The 22,868-nt window shown below is 35.5% G+C and overlaps 1 protein-coding gene across 1 annotated transcript; it reads right to left on the bottom strand.

Annotated features, from left to right (window-relative positions):
• Positions 1-14,178: 14,178 nt before the first annotated feature.
• On the bottom strand, positions 14,179-21,817 carry LOC120631011 (protein sister of odd and bowel-like). The gene is made up of 2 exons (XM_039900401.1): positions 20,663-21,817; positions 14,179-14,639 (listed from the first exon to the last, which is right to left on the bottom strand). Exons 1-2 carry the CDS (start codon positions 21,706-21,708, stop codon positions 14,264-14,266), a joined length of 1,422 nt encoding a protein of 473 aa, XP_039756335.1. The 5' UTR covers positions 21,709-21,817; the 3' UTR covers positions 14,179-14,263.
• Positions 21,818-22,868: the final 1,051 nt, after the last annotated feature.

Here is a 22,868-nt window from a genome sequence, read left to right as displayed (position 1 = left end):
TACTTTGGGGCTAGATGGTGATGTGTGTCTGTGTGATTGTCGTAGTATATATATTTATTTGTTTATATTGTATTAAACGAAAGCTTATAGAAATGTCCTATTATAGTATAAAGGACAACGTAATCGATAAAAAAGCTTGTGTGTGAATAATTGCTCTAACCAGGTTGCTCTTCTTATAATTGCAAATGACAATGTGTGATGGGGATAACAAAAAGAAACCCACGCCTAAGTTTGTTGTGGGCTTCTTGTTAGACCAAGACGCGTTTGGAACCCTCGTAGCTTTAGTATTATGTTTATGAATATGGTTATCGCATCGAACCTAAATAAAAACACAGCTGATGCTATGGTTGTCACCGCGTTATTATTTATGAAAACTTTGTCCAGTTATATCTCTAAAACTTTTTTACTATCATTAATACTTATTAATATTCTTTTCTTACTTACCTGTATAATTATGTGTCCCAAAATACGAACCAAGCAATAAATTCAGATCTAGTTCTGGCTCCATTAGATCCAAAAGGCATTTGTAACAATTGTAGAAACAGCGTCGATTTGTAGATAGCTGTGGGAAGGATTTGTGTTGCTTAAGTAGCGGTTTCACAATACAACCTTACATTTATCTTCAGAATGTAACTAGTTTGAATGATAGCTTTATAGGATAACTGTGGATATTATGTAAACTTTTAGACTGGGGTCTTGAAGGGGGATAAAATGCTATTGCCTGAAATTCTTACTCCAAAATCTTTTAGTGACCGAACAATCAAATTAATATTCGAATGAACGATTTAATGACTTAATGAATTATACACATACATCATGAACAAAGGAATATATATATACCTATATAATAAATAAAGTAGTGCTATCCTTTTCTAACTCTTTCTTGTTAATAAGGATGACTCTACTAGCTTATAATTTTAACAGAGGATTTTGGAATTTATTGATTTCCTTAATTTCATAGCCGGATGTAGGTTATATGTAAAATTTTGCTTGCGCTGGGTCTAAAGGAGCTTCATGTTTTCGCGTAGAAACTTTTTATTTGTTTATATTTACGGTAAGTTTACAAAGATTAATAAAGATTTTTAAATTTTTTATAGTAGGTAGGTACCTACCTAGGCTACAAGTCAGCCATGCAATCTCACCTGTTAGGTTGCCTGCTAGGTTGCCTCAGCCATGTAACCTAACCTGTTAGGTGTATGGTAGTTACATACAAGCATTACTCCTAATTGGTTTCTACGCGTCATCGTACCGAAACGTCAGCTCACTTAGCGGCACGTCTTTGTCAGTAGGGTGGTAACTAACCAAGGCCGAAGCATCTCTTCAGACAAAATTTGACATAGATGCAGCAACAAATTTGTATTTTAGAGGCATGGTGTTACCTGTTAAACTGACAAAGGCCTACCTAATCAGGTAGTACTGTACCTATATAGTCTAAAACCTTTAGTCTGATAATGGGGTCAGGACAATTTTGCTTTGTTTTATTTCTCTTCAAGTTAGCCCTTGACTGCAATCTCACTCGGCGTAGCGGGCTAACCTGCTAGAAAGTATGGTAGTGTAACTAAACCAACTGGGTCCTATTAAAGATCTCTCCATACGGACCTTGTAAGGATCTAGATAACCAATAGACCCCATTATCAACATCATGTCTCCTCCACCTCATAAATTAATAAATAAATATACTACGACAATACACACATCGCCATCTAGCCCCAAAGCGTAGCTTGTGTTATAGGTACTGAGATAGCTGATTTTTTATGAACATAATAAACATAAATACTTATAATATACAGATGAACACCCAGCCATTTAAAAAGATTCATGTTCATCACACAAACATTTTCCAGTTGTGGGAATCGAACCCACAGCCTTAGACTCAGAAAGAAGGGTCGCTGCCCACTGCGCCATTCGCCAGTCAAATAAAGTCAATTCTGTTTTACATAAACCTAAATGAAACTGAATTGCCATGTAAAAGAATAATTTTCGAACTCGATAAAATGTGAAAAGGAGATCACAACAATTTTAAGACTTTGTAGTAGTCTCAAATTTAGTTAAGCTTAAAAATGTGTATACAACAGAATCGTTACCACTTTGTTCCTTTATAAAAGTTTGATAACATTTAAACCACATCGTGATTTAAAAAAAATACTATGTCACAGCATACGGCATACGCGTTTACAGCGCGAATATCACTCAATTCTATGCTGAGTTTTATGCTCTTGCGCATCGGTGAACCAGCCAATCAGAAAGGGGCATGGGAGGGAAGGGGCGTGTGCATCAAGCTCCTCCTCCCGCCCCCTTGCATGAGTGCCAGAGTGTTGGATTACCGACTTGAAGTGGGTCCGAGCGGTACCGGTATGACGTCTTTTAAGTCGGATGAAAAATTAAAATAATCAATTCGTATTTTTTCACAACTGGAACTGACTGTCTCTATAGTATAGTGGTTAGCATGTTCGACTATAGTTCACGAGAACTAAGGTTCGATTCCTGGTCAGACAAATAGGTGGCATCAGGGTTTTCAGACAAGAAATTCGCTGTGCCAGTCTGCAGTTATGAAATTAGCGTCGCCTATGATAAGGCCTTGGAGAGGACTTAATAAGTACCTATGTTCCTAGTTACAATCAATGACGTATGCCCGCCAACCCACATTTCAGCAGCGTGGTGGGCCAAAACTTTTAACCTCTCTTTTCTATAAAAGAAGAGGCCTAGATATGGAACATTAATAGTAGGCTGTGGATGATGATGACATTTAAAAGGAAATGAATTAGCTAACTGAGTGGAACCTAGCACAAATTTCGGATTTACAAAAAAAAAACAATCAAAATAATCGTATTATTGCAATACCTATTCCCTAACGCAGAAACACAAAATATTCTATCTGTAGGAATAGAGTTATAATATCTCGCAAATTATTATAATTCCTATCAATCAATATATCAATACAAACTTTACAATTAGGGCACTACCTCACTAGAAAACCAATGGCGGGTCAGCCAGTCACGCTACCAACAAAATGTATGTACAGCTCTATGGTAGGTTCCTCTGCTGGTGCCCACTAAATTGCGCACATTAGGCGCGTCGCAGGTAGCCGCTGGATTTAAGCGGCGCAAAACCGTGGAATTTGGAACTCCCTACAAAAGACCTATGTCCAGCAGTGGACGTCTATCGGTTGATTTGATGATGATGATTACATATCGCACTGTCTAAAAGCATTATTAAATCCTTGATGTCTATTTTGGAATAGATGATCCTAGTGTCTGCTTTAATGTTTCTAGTTTGGTCGGTAAAGCAACCAAGGTGCTGTTGCTGGTGGCATCACCATGGTATCCTAGTGAGTTATTTTCCTTAATGAATTGAAACTATAAAGACAAATGGGACTGAAAGTCAAGGAATGTCGACACCGCCTACGCGGTGGGCTTATCGTTTATTTATCCCGGCGTTGTATTCAACTGTAGCAAATGTTTAAATATTCATTTTATACCCGCGGCTTATCTCAATACCACAGCCTTTAGGCATTATCATATCAAAAGTGCGCGAATTAACGGTGACAATTGTGATTGCGCGCGCCGCTTACGAATGCTAAGTGTCATATGGGCAAAGAGTATGAAAAACAGATGTGTCGTTCCGCTCGTCCATAGAAATACCTTCATAATAGGTACTGTCAACTGTCTATGGCGCTACACTCCAGTGCAAAAATAATGTCAACAACGTTTTATGTAATCTAACATAGAAAAGGCTTGTTTCTGCTATAAACTTGCCATCTACTTATATGTCTTTTTGAACAAAGAAATATTTGACGTTGATTTTACTACACTAAATAATTTCCTATAAAGCTACGATTATCAACATGTGTGTGCAAATACCACTGACGATATCTTCTGAATATGACATGTGCCATTGTATGTGTTTGTGTAGCCTTTAGTTTGGAAAGTGTTACCCATATCTCGTGTTTAAATGCATTCTCCATCATCTTCACTGTCGTAACGTATAAAGGAACGTAGAGTCTACACTGCCGCATATTCACGGACTATCGTGAACGGAAAGTAACTACGAGTTGTGATAGTATGCTAGATAGTGACCGCATACGACGCCTTTGTAACATGGGATGTGCACTTGCGTGTACTGTACCTACCTACCTTTTGGTAGGTACTATAGATGTCGCTCTTACTTTTGAAAGAATTACCCGTATCTCTTGTCGAATAGTCTTTTCTCTAGGTATAGATACCTGTCATAGCGTCACATCTACATGGCCGCATCTTTGCCGCTGCACGCGTACTATCGTGTCACGGACAGTTACTGCGAGTCGCGATAGTAGGGCTAGATTGTGACCGCACACGACGCCTTCGGAACATGACATGTGTACTCGCGTGTACTGTACGTACCATTTGGTACTTCAAATGTAATATTACTTTGGAAAGTGTGTGTACAGTACACTGCTTATAGAGTGAATTTATTTTCATCACAAGATTCAAACTGTAAAGTCGGTGCACGCTCTTTGTTTGTTTTTAATTCAGTTTGTGCTAATAAGGAAAATGATACTCAACTATGCGACTGATGTCCATTTACAATATTCTAAGCAATATGACAAAAAATGCCGCTGATCGAATTAAATGAGTTTCGAATATTATTTCGCTAGGATTCCCTATCAGAACAGTGATTAATTCTGTCGTCGCACTACGTCCCTAACAGTCGCTGTAGGGTGACTTTTAATACACTTTTTGAATTGGTTCCTATTTGTTTCATTTTACCTTTTAATTCCTTCGACAAAAGAATAAAAAAAAATATTTTCATTGAAAACATAAACAGGGTCACAATTTTAAGACTAATCAAATCACCGTCTATACCTATGCGACGATATAAAACCTCCTCATTTTCTAAAGTCGTTTCACAAAGAAACCAAAGTTGAAAATCACATTCGCAATAAGAACTTAAACTGCAAAAGGCGCAAGAAACCGTGCTTAACATACAAAACAGCGCGAACGCACGTTTCGAGCGCATTGTCAAAACACCTTATACAATTTCACAAGAGTAAGAAAAAAAATTAAAAAAAAAGCCACCCATACCGTGTGTGGTCGTTGCGAATAAAAGTATACTATGATCGCTTAGAAAAGTCCTGTTGGGAAGCCAAATTAAACTTTCCTTTATTCTATTGACTAATTAAATTAAATCAAAGCTTCTATTTTCATCAGAGAGATGGTTTAAAATCATAGATCCACCAAGCCGCTCCAACCACACGCTAGTAATAACAGCGGAGAACGGCTACACGTGCTATGCGAGAAAACTTGGGTGAACACCACCTATTTCCTTAGTTTCAAGCTGGACAAAAACCTCACTCGAAAGTTGTCTTACAGAAAAACAAAATATAAATTTTTGACCTGGCCCGGGAATCAAACCTAGGACCTGGTAATCCATAGCTGGATATGCTAACCACTAGACTAGCTATAGCAACTAGCTTATGCAACAGTTTTTTTATAGATTATTTTGGAATGGTTTCATTGTTTGTTTACAATATCAACATCTTAAACGGAAAGCACGTTGCTGAGGTATACGTTTTTAAGAGAAAACCTGAGACTTGTTAATGTTTTATGTAACAAAGAACTTTCCATACCAAAGGAGAATGCCGGAACACGGTTTCGTTTGGTGCCTCATTTAAATTGGTATCAAAAATTAAGTTTTTATTTCTAAAAAAATCCTCTCAAATAACAAGCCTTAAATTCGACGGTTAAAAAATCTTTTAATGAAATAGATTAGTGGTTCTAATATATTGTGTAAAGTACCATCAATAAGGTAGGTACAACAATCGCACGTGTCAAAAATAACCTTAATTCACGAACTTCATTTGCATGTAACTCTGAAATCCGGCGAACTAGAGTTTTAATGTTTTTGGTAATGTATTGTAATTATTAAACCCTTCAAAATTAGATAAATTCCAAGAAGGCACCTTATAAGTACTATGTGGAACCAAATCCCATACTACATCCGGCATTCTCCTTTCCGAATAGAGCCGAATATATAAACAAACAGACGATAGATAGAAAATTAAAAATATACTTGTAAGTAAATATATATTATAAGTTTTCATACTGCCTAAATTAAAAGTAAAACAATGTCTTTGTCCGCTATTTTAATAAAATACTCAGAAGTTTCTCAACGCTTAGACTGTACAACTAAATTCGAATAAAGCGCACTTCAAACGGCGAAAAGCAAATATTTTTCAAACACCGGTTAGGGCAAATAATCCTTTGTGACAATCGATTGTAATTTCGGTGTCGATGACAATACTGTGTTTGCGAAAAAAGGTTCGCAAAGGTATACTTTAACGCGGCGGGATTTCCGATTGGTATGTAATTTGGATATAATTCTCGACTATAAAGACTCTAAGACGGTCCTCTACCATTATTATGTTGTCATAGCCGTTTAAATGAAAGGTGTACGATTGTTGTATAACCCCTCTCTATTCGTTTTATTGTTCTTCGCCCTAATCTTGTGTTTTGTTTGGAACCGTAGATTTTTATTGAAACAGTATTTATGGTCTTATCCATGCATTTATTTGAAGACTAGTTGTAGCCCGCGACTCCAATCGCGTGGACATTTTGATTTGAATGCCTATGTTATCTTCGACCCCTGAACAGTCATTATGCAAAAATAAATAATAAATATATATACTACGACAATACACACATCGTTATCCAACTCCAAAGTAAGCGTAGCTTGCGTTATGGGTACTAACTAAGATAGCTGATGAATATTTTTATGAATACAATACACAGAAATACTTATAATATATAGATAAATACCTAGACACTGAAAAACATTCATGTTCATCACACAAACATTTTTCCAGTTGTGGGAATCGAACCCACAAAGCCCACTGCACCAACCGGCTGTCAAAAACATGTATCTTGCTCTGAACAAACTTATCATTTATTTATTCCAAGAAAACTAAATTTTACAAAGATTAAAAGTGAGATAATTATTATGTGATATTTCAGACTATAATCTACCTCGGTGCTAAATTTCACCACGATTCGTTCAGCCGTTTTGGCGTGATTGGGCATCATAAACATCCATTCAAACTTTTGCACTTATAATATTAGTTCAAATTAGAGAGGTTTACAATTGTTCTTCCCTAAAAACCCTTCCCTATTTATTTCATTGTTCTTCGCTTTCTTATCATAATAAAATAATTAATCTTGTGTTTTGGTGCCATAAATTTATTTGATTTTTTTTTCAAAATCCAAAACCATCGTCTATAAACATATCAACACTTCCTAAGGCATGGAAGGAACTCGTACTACAAAGAGTCACCCTGGGTCCACCAAGCAGACGCGTAGGTGCTAAGCATCATGAGCCTGTAACCATGCCCTTCAGACCGGAGCACAGGAACGCTGCTTGGCGTCAGAAATGAGCATGGCGTACTACTTTACTTTATCGTTGGTAAAATAAGTAAAAATACTTAATAACTGCAAAAAAAAATAAGCGGAAATGAGCTTGCCAGGTTATGAGGCAACAAGCTAATCGCTGGACACGGGAGACTTCCTGTAAGAAGAGTGGGGAGGCCCTTGCCCGCATCTGGGAATATTATAAGTAGAAATAATTTGAGAAATGAAAAAAATAATAAAAAAAACAAAAAGAAAAATGAAAATAAACATTAAAAAATAAATAAAATTAAACCCTATTTAATCAAAGACAAAAAAAATGAATAAAGAAGAAAACAAGAAAAAAGAAAAAACCTTATATATATATTTGGAAAAGAAAACATTACCATGTCTATAAATAGGATAACTACTTACTAGTAGTTATCCTATTGGATAGCCTATCCCTAAATCTATCCTACTGGATAGAACAAATCTATCTAAATCTATCCTACTGGATCGATTTAGGGATAGGCTTAAATAAATAAGTAAATAAGTGTAATATAAGTGTAAATAGTAATAAGTGCTTCCCGGACGAGCTCAGTCTCTAAAAGCTCTACTAAAAAAAACTACTTAAAAAAAAAATTAAAGATACAATATTTCTAGTAATAAAATCGCTCTGACATTTTCAAGTTGCTGTCAGTTGAAGTGTGATAAAACAACCATATATTAAATAGTATTAGTCTATTGCTTTTTTTTCACAATTTCTTTGTTTTTAAAGATGTCAATATTTTTTACTCTCAATAAACGTTATTAATATACATACTTATATGGATTAAAAATTTGGCCTCCGATTAAGGGACTCACCACGGAATTGAAAGTCATTGCTAACCTTTGTACCAAAAGTAATAGGGAAAGTACCTTCGACCTAAATCTGTTTCTGGAACATCTCTTACTTTTAGGTAACTAAATTTATTATCAATATTTTTTTTTTTGTTAATATTTTAATTTAATTTCCTTTGTTGACAGAAAAAAGATATAGTTAAAAACTTATCATGAATATTTTTTCCGCTAAAGGTAATAATGCATAGGAGCCTACACAAAAAAAAATAAAAATAGGTACATATTAAAAAAAGCAGTAATAAAACGCCATATGGGTAGGTACCAAACTAATTCAAAAAAAAGAACAATGTAAAAAACGAAGTCCATATCCACTGCCATATCCGTGACGAATCACGCGGTTGGATTTAAATTTGGAGTGCGATTCTTTAAATGTGGACGTTACATTTGAAAACAGAACGCTATTACACAAACAGTTAAAGAGTTTTTCACCTTTTTAACTCAATATCATCAATTTAAAAAACCTCTACTTATAAAAAAAACATAATATGGGACGGGACCTCTATGGGCCGTTTCAAGCATGTTTTGTGTTCGGAGAAGAATCGAGCCTTATGTCATTTTGATACACTCCGAGTCTTTTGTGTGGTTTAGAATCACAAAAGAGTCTTTTCATTGTGTTATGTGAACAAATCCAATGCTCTTACATCGATTTGCCGTTGAATTGGATCCATTTTTCAAGCTCGGTAGTCGTCCTTTGTTGCTAATAGCTAGAGCGAGTCTCAATTTTCTTTGATCTGTATAATTATCACTTTTACGTCTGTTATCCAAGCTATTATTACGTGACTAAATGGTTAAATTGAGATTTTGATTTTTAAAGCTTTATATGAATAATTAAATAGGTATTGGTAGGTATGGCTTAGATAATTTAGAATAAATTATTGCTTCCTTTAGTTTTGTAAAGAATTTTAATTCTTCATCAGTGCAATATGATAAAGTAGGTATTTTCATTGTGTGAGTATTCCTTTTACCGTTATATAAACAACAACAAGGCCGATTATTTTGTTTTAAGAAGTATTATATAATATCCCAACAGCTAAATCAGCATTTGTGGACAAAAAATCCAATTGGTGTTTTTACTTCCGGCTTGCTTTAAATACCATTAGCTTCATTATAAATATTGAAATCAAATATAACCTATGCTAGTTCTAGATAAAACCGGTTAAGTAGTTGCAGAATTTATAATTACAATCAAAACAAAAAAAAATCCTCTTGTAATATTAGTATAGATATGTCATTATGCATTGCCCTTAACAGTAAACTTCGGGACTTTTAGTCCAGACGTTTCCCAAATAGAGGGTTTGCCGATAATCACCACCAGTCACGATGGTGTTTGCAGTAGATGATAGAAGTAGCACAGAGAATGGTGCTGTCCGTTCTTCGTAATATTCCCTAAGTCGCCTCATACGACACGGTAAGTTTCGTGTAGTGATAACTGTTGCATATACCTATTGCATTTTAATCAAGCGTACGTTAATAACTTACAACTAATGCTAAGTCTGTATCTACCCAACAAATAATTTAATAGACCTACGAACAAAAATGAAACAATTTTATTTGACCTACTGTACTATTAAAACATTAACCACAGCCATTAAAAAGATTTAATGTATGAACACGAGTTCTCTTCAATTTTATTATGAGTGTACATCTATTCACAGACAAAAGGAATTGCGTACACGGAACGCTAGGGAATGTAAAACTGACCGGCGCAGTTTGCAGCAACCCTGCTTTCTGAGCCCAGGGCCGTGGGTTCGATTCCCACAACTGGAAAATGTTCGTGTGATGAGCATGAATGTTTGTCAGTGTCTGGGTGTTTATATGTATATTCTAAGTATTTATGTATATTATTAATAAAAATATTCATCAGTCGTCTTAGTACCCATAACACAAGCTACGCTTACTTTGGGGCTAGATGGCGGTGTGTGTATTATCGTAGTATATTTATTTATTTATTTATTAAAAAAAAAAGAAACTTTAAACTGTTTTAATAATTAGCTCGTTACATTATATCTAGAAGCTCTAAATTTCACTGTTAGTTATTATATGTTTTTACTACAAGTACGATATTTTGTTTGGATATACGCAAATAAGATAAGGTGTAGAGTGTTAGTAGAATAAGGTTTAGTTTGGGTCATAAGTACTAATTTAGGTTAACACTTACATAACTAACATACATATGTTGGACATTTCAAGTTCGAAAATAAATTTAGATGTTTTTTTTTTAACTGTAATAGAAAAGCGCTTGACCACAATCTCACCTGATGGAAAATGTAGATGTGGCCTAAGATGGGACGCGCTTGCCTAGAAGATGCCTTTTCACTCTTGTTTTAAAGATAGCCTGGGTGTAAGAATTAAACAACACAGAAAACTCAGAACTCGGTGTTCTAAACCCTAGCCATGCGTATCAGAAAAGTTGATGCAAATAGACCAATGCTCTGTAGAATGATGCTCTCTTTGCTAAATAGCTTCACTCAGTTGCAACCTTCACGAGAATTTCGTCTACACCTTACTTTAGATCTGTAATGTATAGTTATCAGTCCCGACGGACATTCCAAGTATTTCTTGCATACGATCATTAAAATAACAAAGCTACCATAAATATTTATCAAGTGTACCTTATCATAAATCATAGTTGTCGTATTAATAAAGACATCATCGTACTAAACATGCACATAACTCAGGGTCACCAACCGCCCAGTTGTTTGCAGGACATGTACTGTGTGTAAAATTGATGATAGATTTTTTTGGTAAAATTTGAAATGCAGAGCATGCTTATTTTTATTTTCATTTACCATAGCAAAACTCTGGAACTACCGTCGTTGATTTTTGGTAACTAAAATTACTGTCTGTGAGGTCATTATCATCATCATATCAACCGATCACTGGAAAAAATTATATTTACGGGCAACACCGAAGGCAAAAGACCTAGAGGCCGGTCCCCAACAAGATGGGCAGACCAGCTGAAAAAATCAAATTCAGACCGCTTCTATCAAATCGCAAAAATGGCCTCCAACAGAAGTCGATGGAGACAGTTTACCAACGCGAAGTTGAGATCTCACCAGGACCACGATCTTCAGTGATTACGGAACGACCATAGAGAGAGACTAGTACCTAATGGGTAATTGGTGTTGGGTGGGACTTTCGTGAAAGGCCACGGGTCTCGTCCCACAATGAGAAGGGGTTTCAGCCGTAGTCAACCACGCTGGCCCAGTGCGCCTTTGAAAACATTATGGAAAACTCTCAGGCATTCAGGTTTCCTCACGATGTTTTCCTTCACTGTTGAAACAAGTGATATTTAAATTACTTTACACGCATTATATATCTTAGAAAAGTTAAAGGGGCGTTCTGAGATTCGAACTCGGCCCCCAAAATTGAAGTCACAGTCCTAACCACTGAGCTATCACCGCTTGAAAAGGTAAGGTAAGCCGTCGAAACTGGATATTATTACTAACATAATACTTTATTAATTTAATACTTATCCTCATACAGAACCCCTTAGTGGAGTTAAGCTATGAAGCTCTTATCTTCTACGAGCGAGGAACCTTATACTAAGCATTGTGGCGCTAATAAACTGCCGACGATATTTCAAATGTGCTAAAAAGAAAGGGCTGTTGTAAGCTATATAAAGAAAATTACTTTTGATCTTGCAAAATTGTTGAAGCATTTAAGTTGGAAAGATTTGGTATGTACTTTCTCTTTAGTACCTATCGTTTTCTAAACGACGTCGTACCGGAACTCTTAATCGCTTAGCGGCAAGTCTTTTTCCGCAAGGTGGTATCCAAACACGGCCGAAGCCTCTCACCTCACCAGACCAGAGAAAATGTTGAAATTAATTAAATACGTTGTTAAGCCAAACGCTACAAACGCTTGTTATATTAAAATGAAACTTAGTTCTTTATAAAAAAAACACATATTTCTTAGGTCTGATTTAATATAAGCTAATTACGTTATAAGCAATTTTTAAGTGATATTAAGCTATGATAATTCTTAATTTGGGTCTTGGGATTTGTTGATTTTGCCATTCAAAAATTTATGTGTCCCGTTTTTTACGTTATAACATGGGCATCATAACTTAAACCATACCAAAAACTAATAGTGACATCTATTAGATAAGTCGTGAACTTTATAAATAAAACAAAGAATCTTAAAAAAACTGCTGGAGTCTAATTATAATAATCAGCAATGACTGATAATAAATGTTACTAAACTACACTTTTACGCAGTATTACTTTAAATTGTGTACCAATAGACAGAACTTATTAAAAATAGGAATTTGATGAAGTCCTAATAGAACGGATTTCCCGGAAAAGATTTTAATGATTTTATTTTTGTTTTGAATCGGATGAAAATAAGATTCGTGCTTTTCAGGTGTCATCATCATCATCATAACAACCTATCACCGGCACACTATAGTGCACTGGTCTTCTCCCACAATGATTAGGGGTTAAGGCAGTAGCCCACCACGCTGGCCCAGTGCGGTTTGGTGGACTCCACACACCTTTGAACATTATGTAGAACTTTCGGGCATGCAGGTTTCCTCACGATGTTCTTCTTCACCGTTGAAGCAGGTGATGTTTGAATTTTTTAAAGCGCACATAACTTAATAAAGTTGGAGCTGCGTGCTGGAGTTCGAACTCGGCCCCCCGAATGTGAAGTCGAAGTCTTACCCACTGAGCTATCACTGCTTTCAGGTGTAATACCTAATAAATAAATAAATAAGTAACCTAATAAATCTGAAATTTTCTCCCAAACAAGTTGTATGACTTTCTATGACTGCATTGTCAATTTTTAATCAGATACCATCGTAGATAGAAGCTTAAATCAACTTCAAGGGTTGATGATAAATTTATGTGTTTTATGATTATGAGTAAACCAAAAAATTATGATTATAATATGTTATATATAATTGGTAGGTGGGTTTAATCTAAAGTACCTTATGCCAACAGTTAGTTTATTATATGTTTGCAATCGCCATCTGGCGTTGCCATACCTCAGTTTTAGGGTTGAAGAGTAAAAAGCAAAATAAAATTTCATATTTTTTAATAGTGATATAATGGTTTAAAAAATATTTTGTACAATGGGCAATATATTCACAATAAAACAGTCTTCACCAACGTCTTTAATAATAACGCAATACAGACATTAAAACTATGAGATCGAGTACATGTGCACTCGATAAATCGAATCTTAGCCGGCAATGTTTTAACAACTAAACAGTTTTTGAGTTTACAAATTACCTAAGTTTTTGAGGCAAATAATTTAGCTAATGTACATTGCCGCAAATCTGGTACAAATTCACAATTTCACTTAGATTTAAATTTCATCAGTTTTCTAAAATCCTTAAGCAATGGGACGGATAAATTCTTACTCAGTAACTGACTTAGCCAAATATAATTTATTATTTACAATACAAATACAGTAAAATGAGATCACAAATATACAAAATGCCGAAAATAATACTTAAATACACTTAAATATGAGGGAATCAAAATTATTGCAAAATACACTAAAATAAAAACGAATTCAAATAAAGAACACACTGTCAAAACCTGCACCTACTTTAGGGCAGCGGACAAAGGGCTCCTAGGGTAAAAAACTTTCATTATAAACCGTATTTTGAACACTCTCTTCTTTAAAATTTCATAAAAGAGAGTGTTATAAGATTTACTTAAAGCGGCTATTTAAATGGCATGTTAAGTCAATGAAGTCATTAAAAAAAGGAAAAATACTAAAGTGCTTTGTTGTAGCTTAACCGACCATGACTTTTAGTATTAATTATTAGCATCACAGAAATACCTATAGATGTTCTTCTCCAAACGAGATAAATTAAAAAAGGACATACAATAATTATTAAAAAAAATCACATAAACATCTACTTGATATTTGCAATAAAAGAAACAAAGATGAATGTTACACTTTACAAGAACCCGTTCTAACACTTAAAACTACAAGGCACTTGGATTTATTATCAGTCTTTTTATTATATTCACAGAATCTAGCACTCCAACACATTAGTTCTCGTCTTCTGTGTCTAAATTATCAATAGGAAAATTAGGGTTGAGTAATGGGCTTTTACCACCAGCTCCGCCCGGCGATGTGTTGACTGAAGATATACTAACAAGGTTATGGGTTAAACTGTGTCGTCGTAAGTCACAGTTGCGTCTGAAGACTTTTCCACAAGAGGTACAGTTATATGGCTTAATGTCTGTATGAGTTAGGAGATGGGTCTTCAGATTCGACCTCTGATTGAAGCTCCTACTGCAAACTGGACACTTATGAGGTGACTCCTCCATGTGTAGGATTTTATGTACAGCTAGCGTGCGGGACTGACAGAATCCCTTTCCACATTCGAGGCACTTGAAGGGCTTCTCTTTTGAATGTATGTATCTGTAACAAAGAGAAAGTTTATTAGTTCTTGAATTACTCCTCTGTCTTACTTCTCGATTTTTTTTTTTATTTCTGTGTATAATTAATTAATTGACGGACCAAGCAGATGTGCCACGTTATTCTAAGTGAAAATCCATCGCCTCTAAACAAAGCGAAACTTCACAGAGCATGCAAGGATACGTTCTGCAACGTGCCAACCCTGTCCATCAACCTGAGGCGTAGGTGTTAAGCCTCATGTGCTTGTAAATACACCAGCAACCGCGCCCTTAAGACCGGAACACAGCATAGCAACACAGCTGCTTAACTTACATGGAGTATAAAATCGAATTTATCGAAGTTATGTTTTAATTAATGCGTAGTCAAATTGTGATTGTTTGTTCGTTTGTGGCAAAAAAGAAATATACGGAGTGAGTTTTTTCTTTAGATGCAAAAGGTGCAACCGCAATTGTTGCTAGGTACAGTTGACTTAGTGTTTTGGAAAGGTATCATCATCACCATCATCACTGCAACCGTTTGACGTCGAGGTCGAGGTCTTTTGTAGGGCATTCCAAACTCTTGGGCCGCTTGTATCCCTCGGGTCCCCTTGACTCGTTGATGTCGTCTGTCCACCTCGTTGGGGTCGACCAACGCTACGTTTACGTTTACATCGGTCCTCCAAGCTATTTGCCCCGCCCATTGGAAATGTATACCAACTTAAAACCCGAAAGTTCTTTGTACGCGTAATAGGGGAAAACAAAACCACGCTAAAAGACAAAGATTCGTGCAGAAGCCAATTTTCATAAACCTTTTAGATAATTCACTGGAATGGGATAAAATTTATAGATATGAATATGTAGAAAATCGCTGCAAGCCTCTGTTTCCCATTCCATTGGTCAAGATTTATTGACAGACCATTTAGCAGAACCCTTTGTTGGAACCCAATAAAGATTACTTAACACCATTTCCAACAAGTATATTGTTTGAACTCAATATTAATAAATACTTCATGCTTAAAGGCGCTGTAGGATTGGGCATACCATAATATATTATATTTCGAACGCTTGAAACACCTTGTAGGATCCCGGTAACAAACAACGGCCCCCAGGATATGTGTAATAAATTTGCGTACCCTCTCATTTCTGTTCTCAATCCCATCAATTTACGTAACATAAGGTGTAAGCTGATTTAGGTCATTTTAAGTTTTTTCGATGTTATACTTATTTGGGCGCATTATGAAAATCAAATCAGATTGAAATTTTTTATATTTTTCCCTTTCAAAGAATTGGACCTAAAAGGCAAAGCCAGTGTATGTCAAAACTTCTCCGTTGTTTTATAATTCCTATATTCTCACCAATAAAATTAATACTCAAAAGAGACAATTTAATGGGCATTCAAAATTTTCTTAAGATTCATGCTTTGAACTCCTAATGTGGTTTTTATTATTCGTTTTAACGAGTCGAGATAACCGGAGGATATGATTTTTAACGGCTGGGACTTTGAATCGTATGACATACCACATTTATAGCGTAACCAAGCAGATATTTCAATACTAACGATTGCTCGCAACTTCGTCTGCACAAAATTTCTTAATTTAAATTCAAAAAAACTTTTTTCATGTACTTACGCCTTTCACAGGCACGAATGAAGCGTTAAAACATATTTTATATTATTGCCAACCGGCATTAAGTAGCTACAGAGCTTGAGCACTCGTTGGAAATTTCTCTTCCAACCTAACTGAAGAAGTTCTGTCAAGAATTGTTTTCCTCTTGGTATAATCGAGTATAAATTCCAAGCAAAACCGACGACGTGTCCTGACCTATGTAATAGTCTCGTTAAAATTTGTTCAGCTATTCCAAATATAAACTCAGGCAGATAAATATGCAAACTGATGTACAAAAATTTAAAATGTTCGTTTTAGTATCACTCATATAATCATTAATTAATTTAACAAGAGGCAGCTATTTTCTCAGACTGCATTTTTGAATCATTTGAATATATGTATGGGTGGTTTAAAAAAAAAGTTTGTTAAGTCTTATAATTGCGTGTACCCGTTATTACCATCGATCATGTTGTAACGGTCCTAATCATATTACTAACCCGAACCGAAGCGTCTCAAAATTAATTCAAAGTGCGCATGTACCTATAATTAACACTTACAAACGTATAATCAATAATAACACAGAGCGAGAATCCCACAATATAACGCCTATTACGAAAATTATCTGATAAACAAATAAAGTAGGAAAGGAGCCAGTGGTTTCTATAAACCATAATATAACAATTCAGAAGAGGATTCAACATAAAATTTGACGTCTCTATTATTTATTAATTGGAAATATTTTTTAATAATTATATCTCTAATTAGTGTCTTCGCGGTGTCGTACCGAACATACTTTTAAATTTAGGGCAGTAATTACTCAAAACCTTGCATGAAACTTTTAGAAATTATCAATTTAAATTCAAACCCGATCGACCGACCCAACCTGTACAACCATAGCGCATATCACCAAAGCCAAAGGTTGACGTCAGCAATGACTTGTTTTTTTAATTTACACATAATAAGAAGGTTGAAGCTTGCGAACAGGATTATTGAGGTGGCAAGATTAATAGCAATAGAATTTATAAGAAAAACTTAAATAATTAATGATTAGTAGGTACCTAAGTATTAATAATATATTATTTGCTAAAAATAAAATAGTTCTAGAAAGGGAGGGTAGGCTAGGAAATAGGTGTTAGTATGGTGATACATAATGAGCTGTTATTCTACAGTTTAATCATTTAAAGTTTACAAAATTAACACTTTCAAATAACAAAAAACATATTCTAAAGATCTTTTAACGGCCTATCCATTTAAAAGAACCGCCAGATGTGAGAAAATTGTATTGTAACGATGTAGTAAAATTGTTTTAAATTTTAACAAGTAAGGATAATGGAGCTAATTGGGTTGCACGTAAATGTCCATACTTAACCAAATTGACAAGATTATAATAGTGTGAAAGGTTGTTACTTTACTTCGGATATTTCTCTGTACCATCAAGTTAGCATTATTGGAACGCGGTAACTTTAAGTAGTTTTGAGTATATGAACAAATGTTAAAAGGGATTAGGATGAACGAGTTGAGAATCAAACGCATTCGAAGTGCCACTGCCATACAACCGTTGTATAGGTTACTTATCTAACTGAGTGAGAGAGAGCCAGGGACTCAGGATGAGTTACAACAACGGCTTGGCATTCTGACTAATGAAATATCTTTATAAAAAACTGCCACTAATTTTCTTGCCTTGGTCACTAAGTTGAGAGAGTTATATATAGAGGGTATTGTGAGATCTTCAAAGTAATGTAATACGTGTAATAAGCATTGTAATGATGACAGAGATTAAGATGATAAGATGTTAAATGAAGAAATGATTTAGATTCCCAAAATGAATAATTGAATCCGTTCAAAGAAACATCAGCACACGATATTTAGGTTACTGGAAAGAGAGTCAAAGAGAAATAATGACAGCGGAATATATGAACTAAAATCTGATACGTGAACTAAGGTGATAAAAAAACTGCCACTAGCTCCCTTGCTATAGGTCACTAACTTGAGAGAGATATATAGAGAGTATTAAGACTCGTTCGATGTAATGTAATACGTGTAATAATCGTTGAGATAACGATTACAGACGATTAAGAGGTACAAGATGATGAATGAAAAAATGATTTGGATGTAAAAGATGATCGGGCGATTAGGGAAGGCGCGAGCAGTCGAGCGTATTCTGACACCGGCGCGGGCGCAGTTAGGCCTAACTCGACGGCGACATCGCTGATAAATTAAACCTGCTATTGATATTGAAGAGATTTGAGTATTACGATGACAACTATGGCTTAATTGATTTTTAAAACACGTTTACTTGATATAATTCATAGTTGATGACTGAGAAATATTATATCACAAGCGGATGTCTACAATTTTGTTTCCCGTGAAAGAAAGAAGTGATTTTTCTCTTCACATCCTGCACTGCCACCCATGTTGCCCGGCACGTTTTAGCTTAAGAGCATCGTAGATAACTTTCAACCTATATTGTCTTAATAACTAACTGTAATGGTATATCCATTATGGTTAGATATTGAGACAAAATATTAACAGAAATAGATAAACTATATCTAAAACAAACAAAAGCGATACTAATATTTTATTAGATGCGATAGATATGATTTGTAACATTGTTCAGTAATGCGTACAAATAATTATGAACGCTTCATAGCTGCCTGTGATAGACCAACATGTATAAAAAAATTTAATTAAATAAAAATATATTGATACCAAAAATGTTTATTTGCACAAAGAAATAATAGCATTACTAGTTATTATTCTCTTAATAACCCTTTCTTTTGTTTTAACTAGACACAAAATCAGATTTCAAAACTTTTTGTTTAACCTTGGTAATTTATACGGGTATTTTCAAACACAAAACCTATTCATAACACGTCCTCGAATTACAAAACAAGGTACAGATTCAATTTAAAGTGTACATAAAAAAGCAACATGGATCCAATCTTAATTTTGTATGCGCAAGATATTTACCATGGCTCTAATTTTTTTGTCCTCTATATTAATCCTCACGTCAGGATCACCACATGCTTTGTTAAAGCCTGTCGAACGTCCCGGTCCATTATAATGTATCGTGTCAACGGACATCGAGTGAACATCGACAGGCCCGGTCTGAGTCTGCGTTAACCCTCCGGCGAGGCGTCTCCACCAAATTTATTTTATTACCAAGATACGGTGATTCAGTTCGGAGTCCACCGAGAGACAGGTGTTAAAAAATCAACACCTTTAACTCTTTTGGGTGGGGAACTAAGATAAGTGGTGAAATAGATAAGTATACGTTAAAACTTGTACGACTGTCGATACAAAGCGTGTAATGGCATTATTTATTGAGATCTCCGTCTGGAATTCGGTTTGTTTCCAACGAATTAACATTAAGAACTTCTTTTGAGATAAATATTTTCTGATAAATGAGATACGCGCATGTTTCCACGGAATTCAAAAGAGTTAGCAGGAACAAAATGAGAATTCAAAATTAAAACATTCGGCTGTTCCCAGATTAGCGGTGGTTTTGTAAAATAACATACGAGCGTGACGAACGACTCGTCGATACCATCTGCCGGGCCCGTAGGTACTTAACCCTTTTTGTTTGGAATATTTTTCTTCACCGTCATTATTCAAAAGTTCATAGCGTTTCGCGTTGAAATCCGAGGACTGGAATCTTTTATTGATATCGAAAAATGAGAATCGTGATCCTTTCAAATGTTTTTCGACACGGCCATAACGTTGTTTTATCTCATAAGTACGGGTCGGGCCATCCGATACGGTATTTTAGGATAGAATAAAATTGAAAGCTCCCATTGATTTAGCTATTTATTTCGTGAAACCAGATAAGATTTAGTCGTAACTTAATAATTTATGTTTTCCTTATATTGTGGCTCGATATTAAGTCTAAGTATGGAAATGTCAACTTTTTCTGTATCCAAATATATCTTTTCAAGCGTTCATAATACAAATAAAGAGTTTAATAAATAAATAAATAATATGTTTTCCACTGTAGAGTGATGATGGTGATATCTTAAACTTAAGCGAAAGCTAGAAGGTTTCCAATATTATAAGCATATGATTAAATACTAGTATCAACTTAGAAAAATATACCTTTATTTGCTACATATATTGTATAGGTGGAAAAGTATACTGTTTTATAAACTACATTGCAGATTCCGTGTCACCTTTCATGTTATAAACTTATCTCCTAAGAGCATCATCAGGTTCTCACTAAATAAATAAATGTGAATGTATAGATAGTATACCCTTTCGAAACTAATTTATCGAATAAAATGGTCACAAAATTTTCAAAGAAAATTAGTTTTGAGCTATAGAATTAAATTATAAAACATTAAAAAGACTGTCATATATATTAGTATCGAACAAATAATTATACCATTTTAATTTTTAAATAGATTGTAAACAAAAAATATTAGGTAGGTTATTTATCAATGATCTTTACCTGTGATCTCTAAGGTGATCTTGCCGTCGGAACGCTTTTCCACAAATGTCACATGAATACGGTCTTTCGTCGGTATGTGTCCTTTCATGTATCAGAAGATTGTAAGACTTCGTGAATTGCCGATTGCAGAACTTGCAAATAAACTGCTTTTTCGTTCTTGGACCGCTGCCTGTTGTTTTCTGCTTATTTGATATACAACTCCCCGTTGAAGATGTTGAACTATTTGTACTCTTTGAGCTTGATGAGTTTGATGGTTGTGGTGAGAGTGGTGGCTGTGAAGGGCTTCCATTCATTTGTTGTTGATACATGGCATTCATTAAAAGACTCGGATAACCATTATCTAAGCTCTGCGATGAACTATAACTGTACCCTTTCGACGTAGATTCAAGATGCTGTTCCAATGTGAATTCATCCTCATTATCGAGCAGAGCTAAGTCTTCTTCCACTTCCTCGGATAAATCAACATCTTCAGCAGCAATAGCATCTGATAAGGGGTATTCTTCCGGCGTTTTTGGGGATATAACTCTAGATGTACTGTCAGAAACGTCCGTTTCAGTAATTTTAGCACTTGCCGTCGCTAGCCTTAGTATGTCTTGTTTAGTTGAACTTATACTTTCATTAGAACTACATTGCGTATTATTAACAGAGGACACTGAGGTGAGACGTTGTAAAGTTAGATAAGATTCCAGGGCTTGTAAATTCAAGGCAGCAGCGGCCGCAGAATTCGATGGTAAAAGAGCGGCTTGTTGTAAGGAACTCATCATTGCATTTTGAAGGGATATCACTACACCTTGTAGGGATCTCTGAAGCATATTTTCTTGTAACAATGCCGCAGATGCAATAGATAAGTTTAAGTTGGTTGTAGTTGAACTAGAGCTCTTACTTGTACTTTTTGTGTCCTCCGCAGGTGTTTCGATGCTCAACAGACCGGTCATGTCTGTGGATTTGGTGTCCTGTATTTGCAGGTTGTTTTTCAGCTTGATAATAGCGCTTTCCAGTGAGTTGAGTGTAGTTTTGTTTGTTCGGGAAGTGCTTTGTTCTTGCATGTTTTCTTCAGCGGGTTATCATGGGTCACAGGTGGGAGCACGTGTCGTCGGAGGCGGGGGTGTCGCGTGCGCGTGCGCTATCGGAGTCACGGTGCGCGGTGGCGTGCGAGACGGCTGTGCGGTGCGGCGCGACTGAGCCGACGGGCAGCCTTCGACCGCCCCGCCCCCCTCGAGCCCCTCGCCTGTCTTCCCGCCTCACAAAAGCTCTCTATTTTAGGCAACTCTTTGTACAGTAATGGTCACCTCACGCTGCCCTAACGACAGACACGTCCATGAGAACAACGTTGCGCCAGATTTGTTGTGGCCCTTTCGAGTAATGAGATTCTGAATGGAATCGGCCGTGCTATGGGAAAACAATTCAAACGATCGACCCATTTGTTTTGTTTGTAGGTCATGTCACACGCTCTTATTTTTTTCAAAATGAGTTCTTTATTTGTTATTTATACCTGGTAAATGTCTTGTTATAAAGAACGTTACTTTTAAGCGAAATATTTAAGTAAATATTTAAGGCAAAGATTGTTTTATAGTTTTAGGTTAGGTTTTTTATTTCTCCTTGTGTAGGACTTCAAAATGATTACAGCTTACGATGCTTGGCGCCTATAAAGCATACTGGGAGTTGAGAGCGTAGACCAAGCGGAGACAAAAGTGGACATTAAACAAATAAATAATAAAGCATGCCAGTGTCGCTTTTCGTGTTTGCTGACCAGAGAACTTTAAGCTTTTAGACTTAACAAAACTGAGTAAGAGCGGTTTTTAAATGGAATTAAATGTATGTAGCTATGTACGTAGGTGTATACATACTAAGATATGTCCGATGAAATAAAATCCTTGCACTGTAATAAAAAAATGAAATGTGAGTAAAAATCAAGAAGGTGTTTTTTTTTTGACCGGCAGCTTTACTCCCGTTGAAATCTTTAAAACGATTTGTTGGTTTCTGTCGGACGCTACATCGAATCTATCTTATCCCATATTTTATGAGACTATTACTCAGAAAATACTAAATAAGAACTTTTGAATACTATGTAATTATTATTGTTTAGTATTGCAGTATTCTTCTTCAAATTACAGGTTTTAGGACACAACTAGACGACCTATTAATTTTAAGGATTTAATTAGAAAACGAAACGTCAATTTACTACCATTTAAATATGCTATTTGAC

The sequence above is a fragment of the Pararge aegeria genome, chromosome 17 (genome assembly GCF_905163445.1).
Source record: "Pararge aegeria chromosome 17, ilParAegt1.1, whole genome shotgun sequence".
NCBI classification, from domain to species: Eukaryota; Metazoa; Arthropoda; class Insecta; order Lepidoptera; family Nymphalidae; genus Pararge; species Pararge aegeria.
Note: the sequence above shows the minus strand (reverse complement) of the source record. Positions and strands in the feature narration are given on the sequence as shown.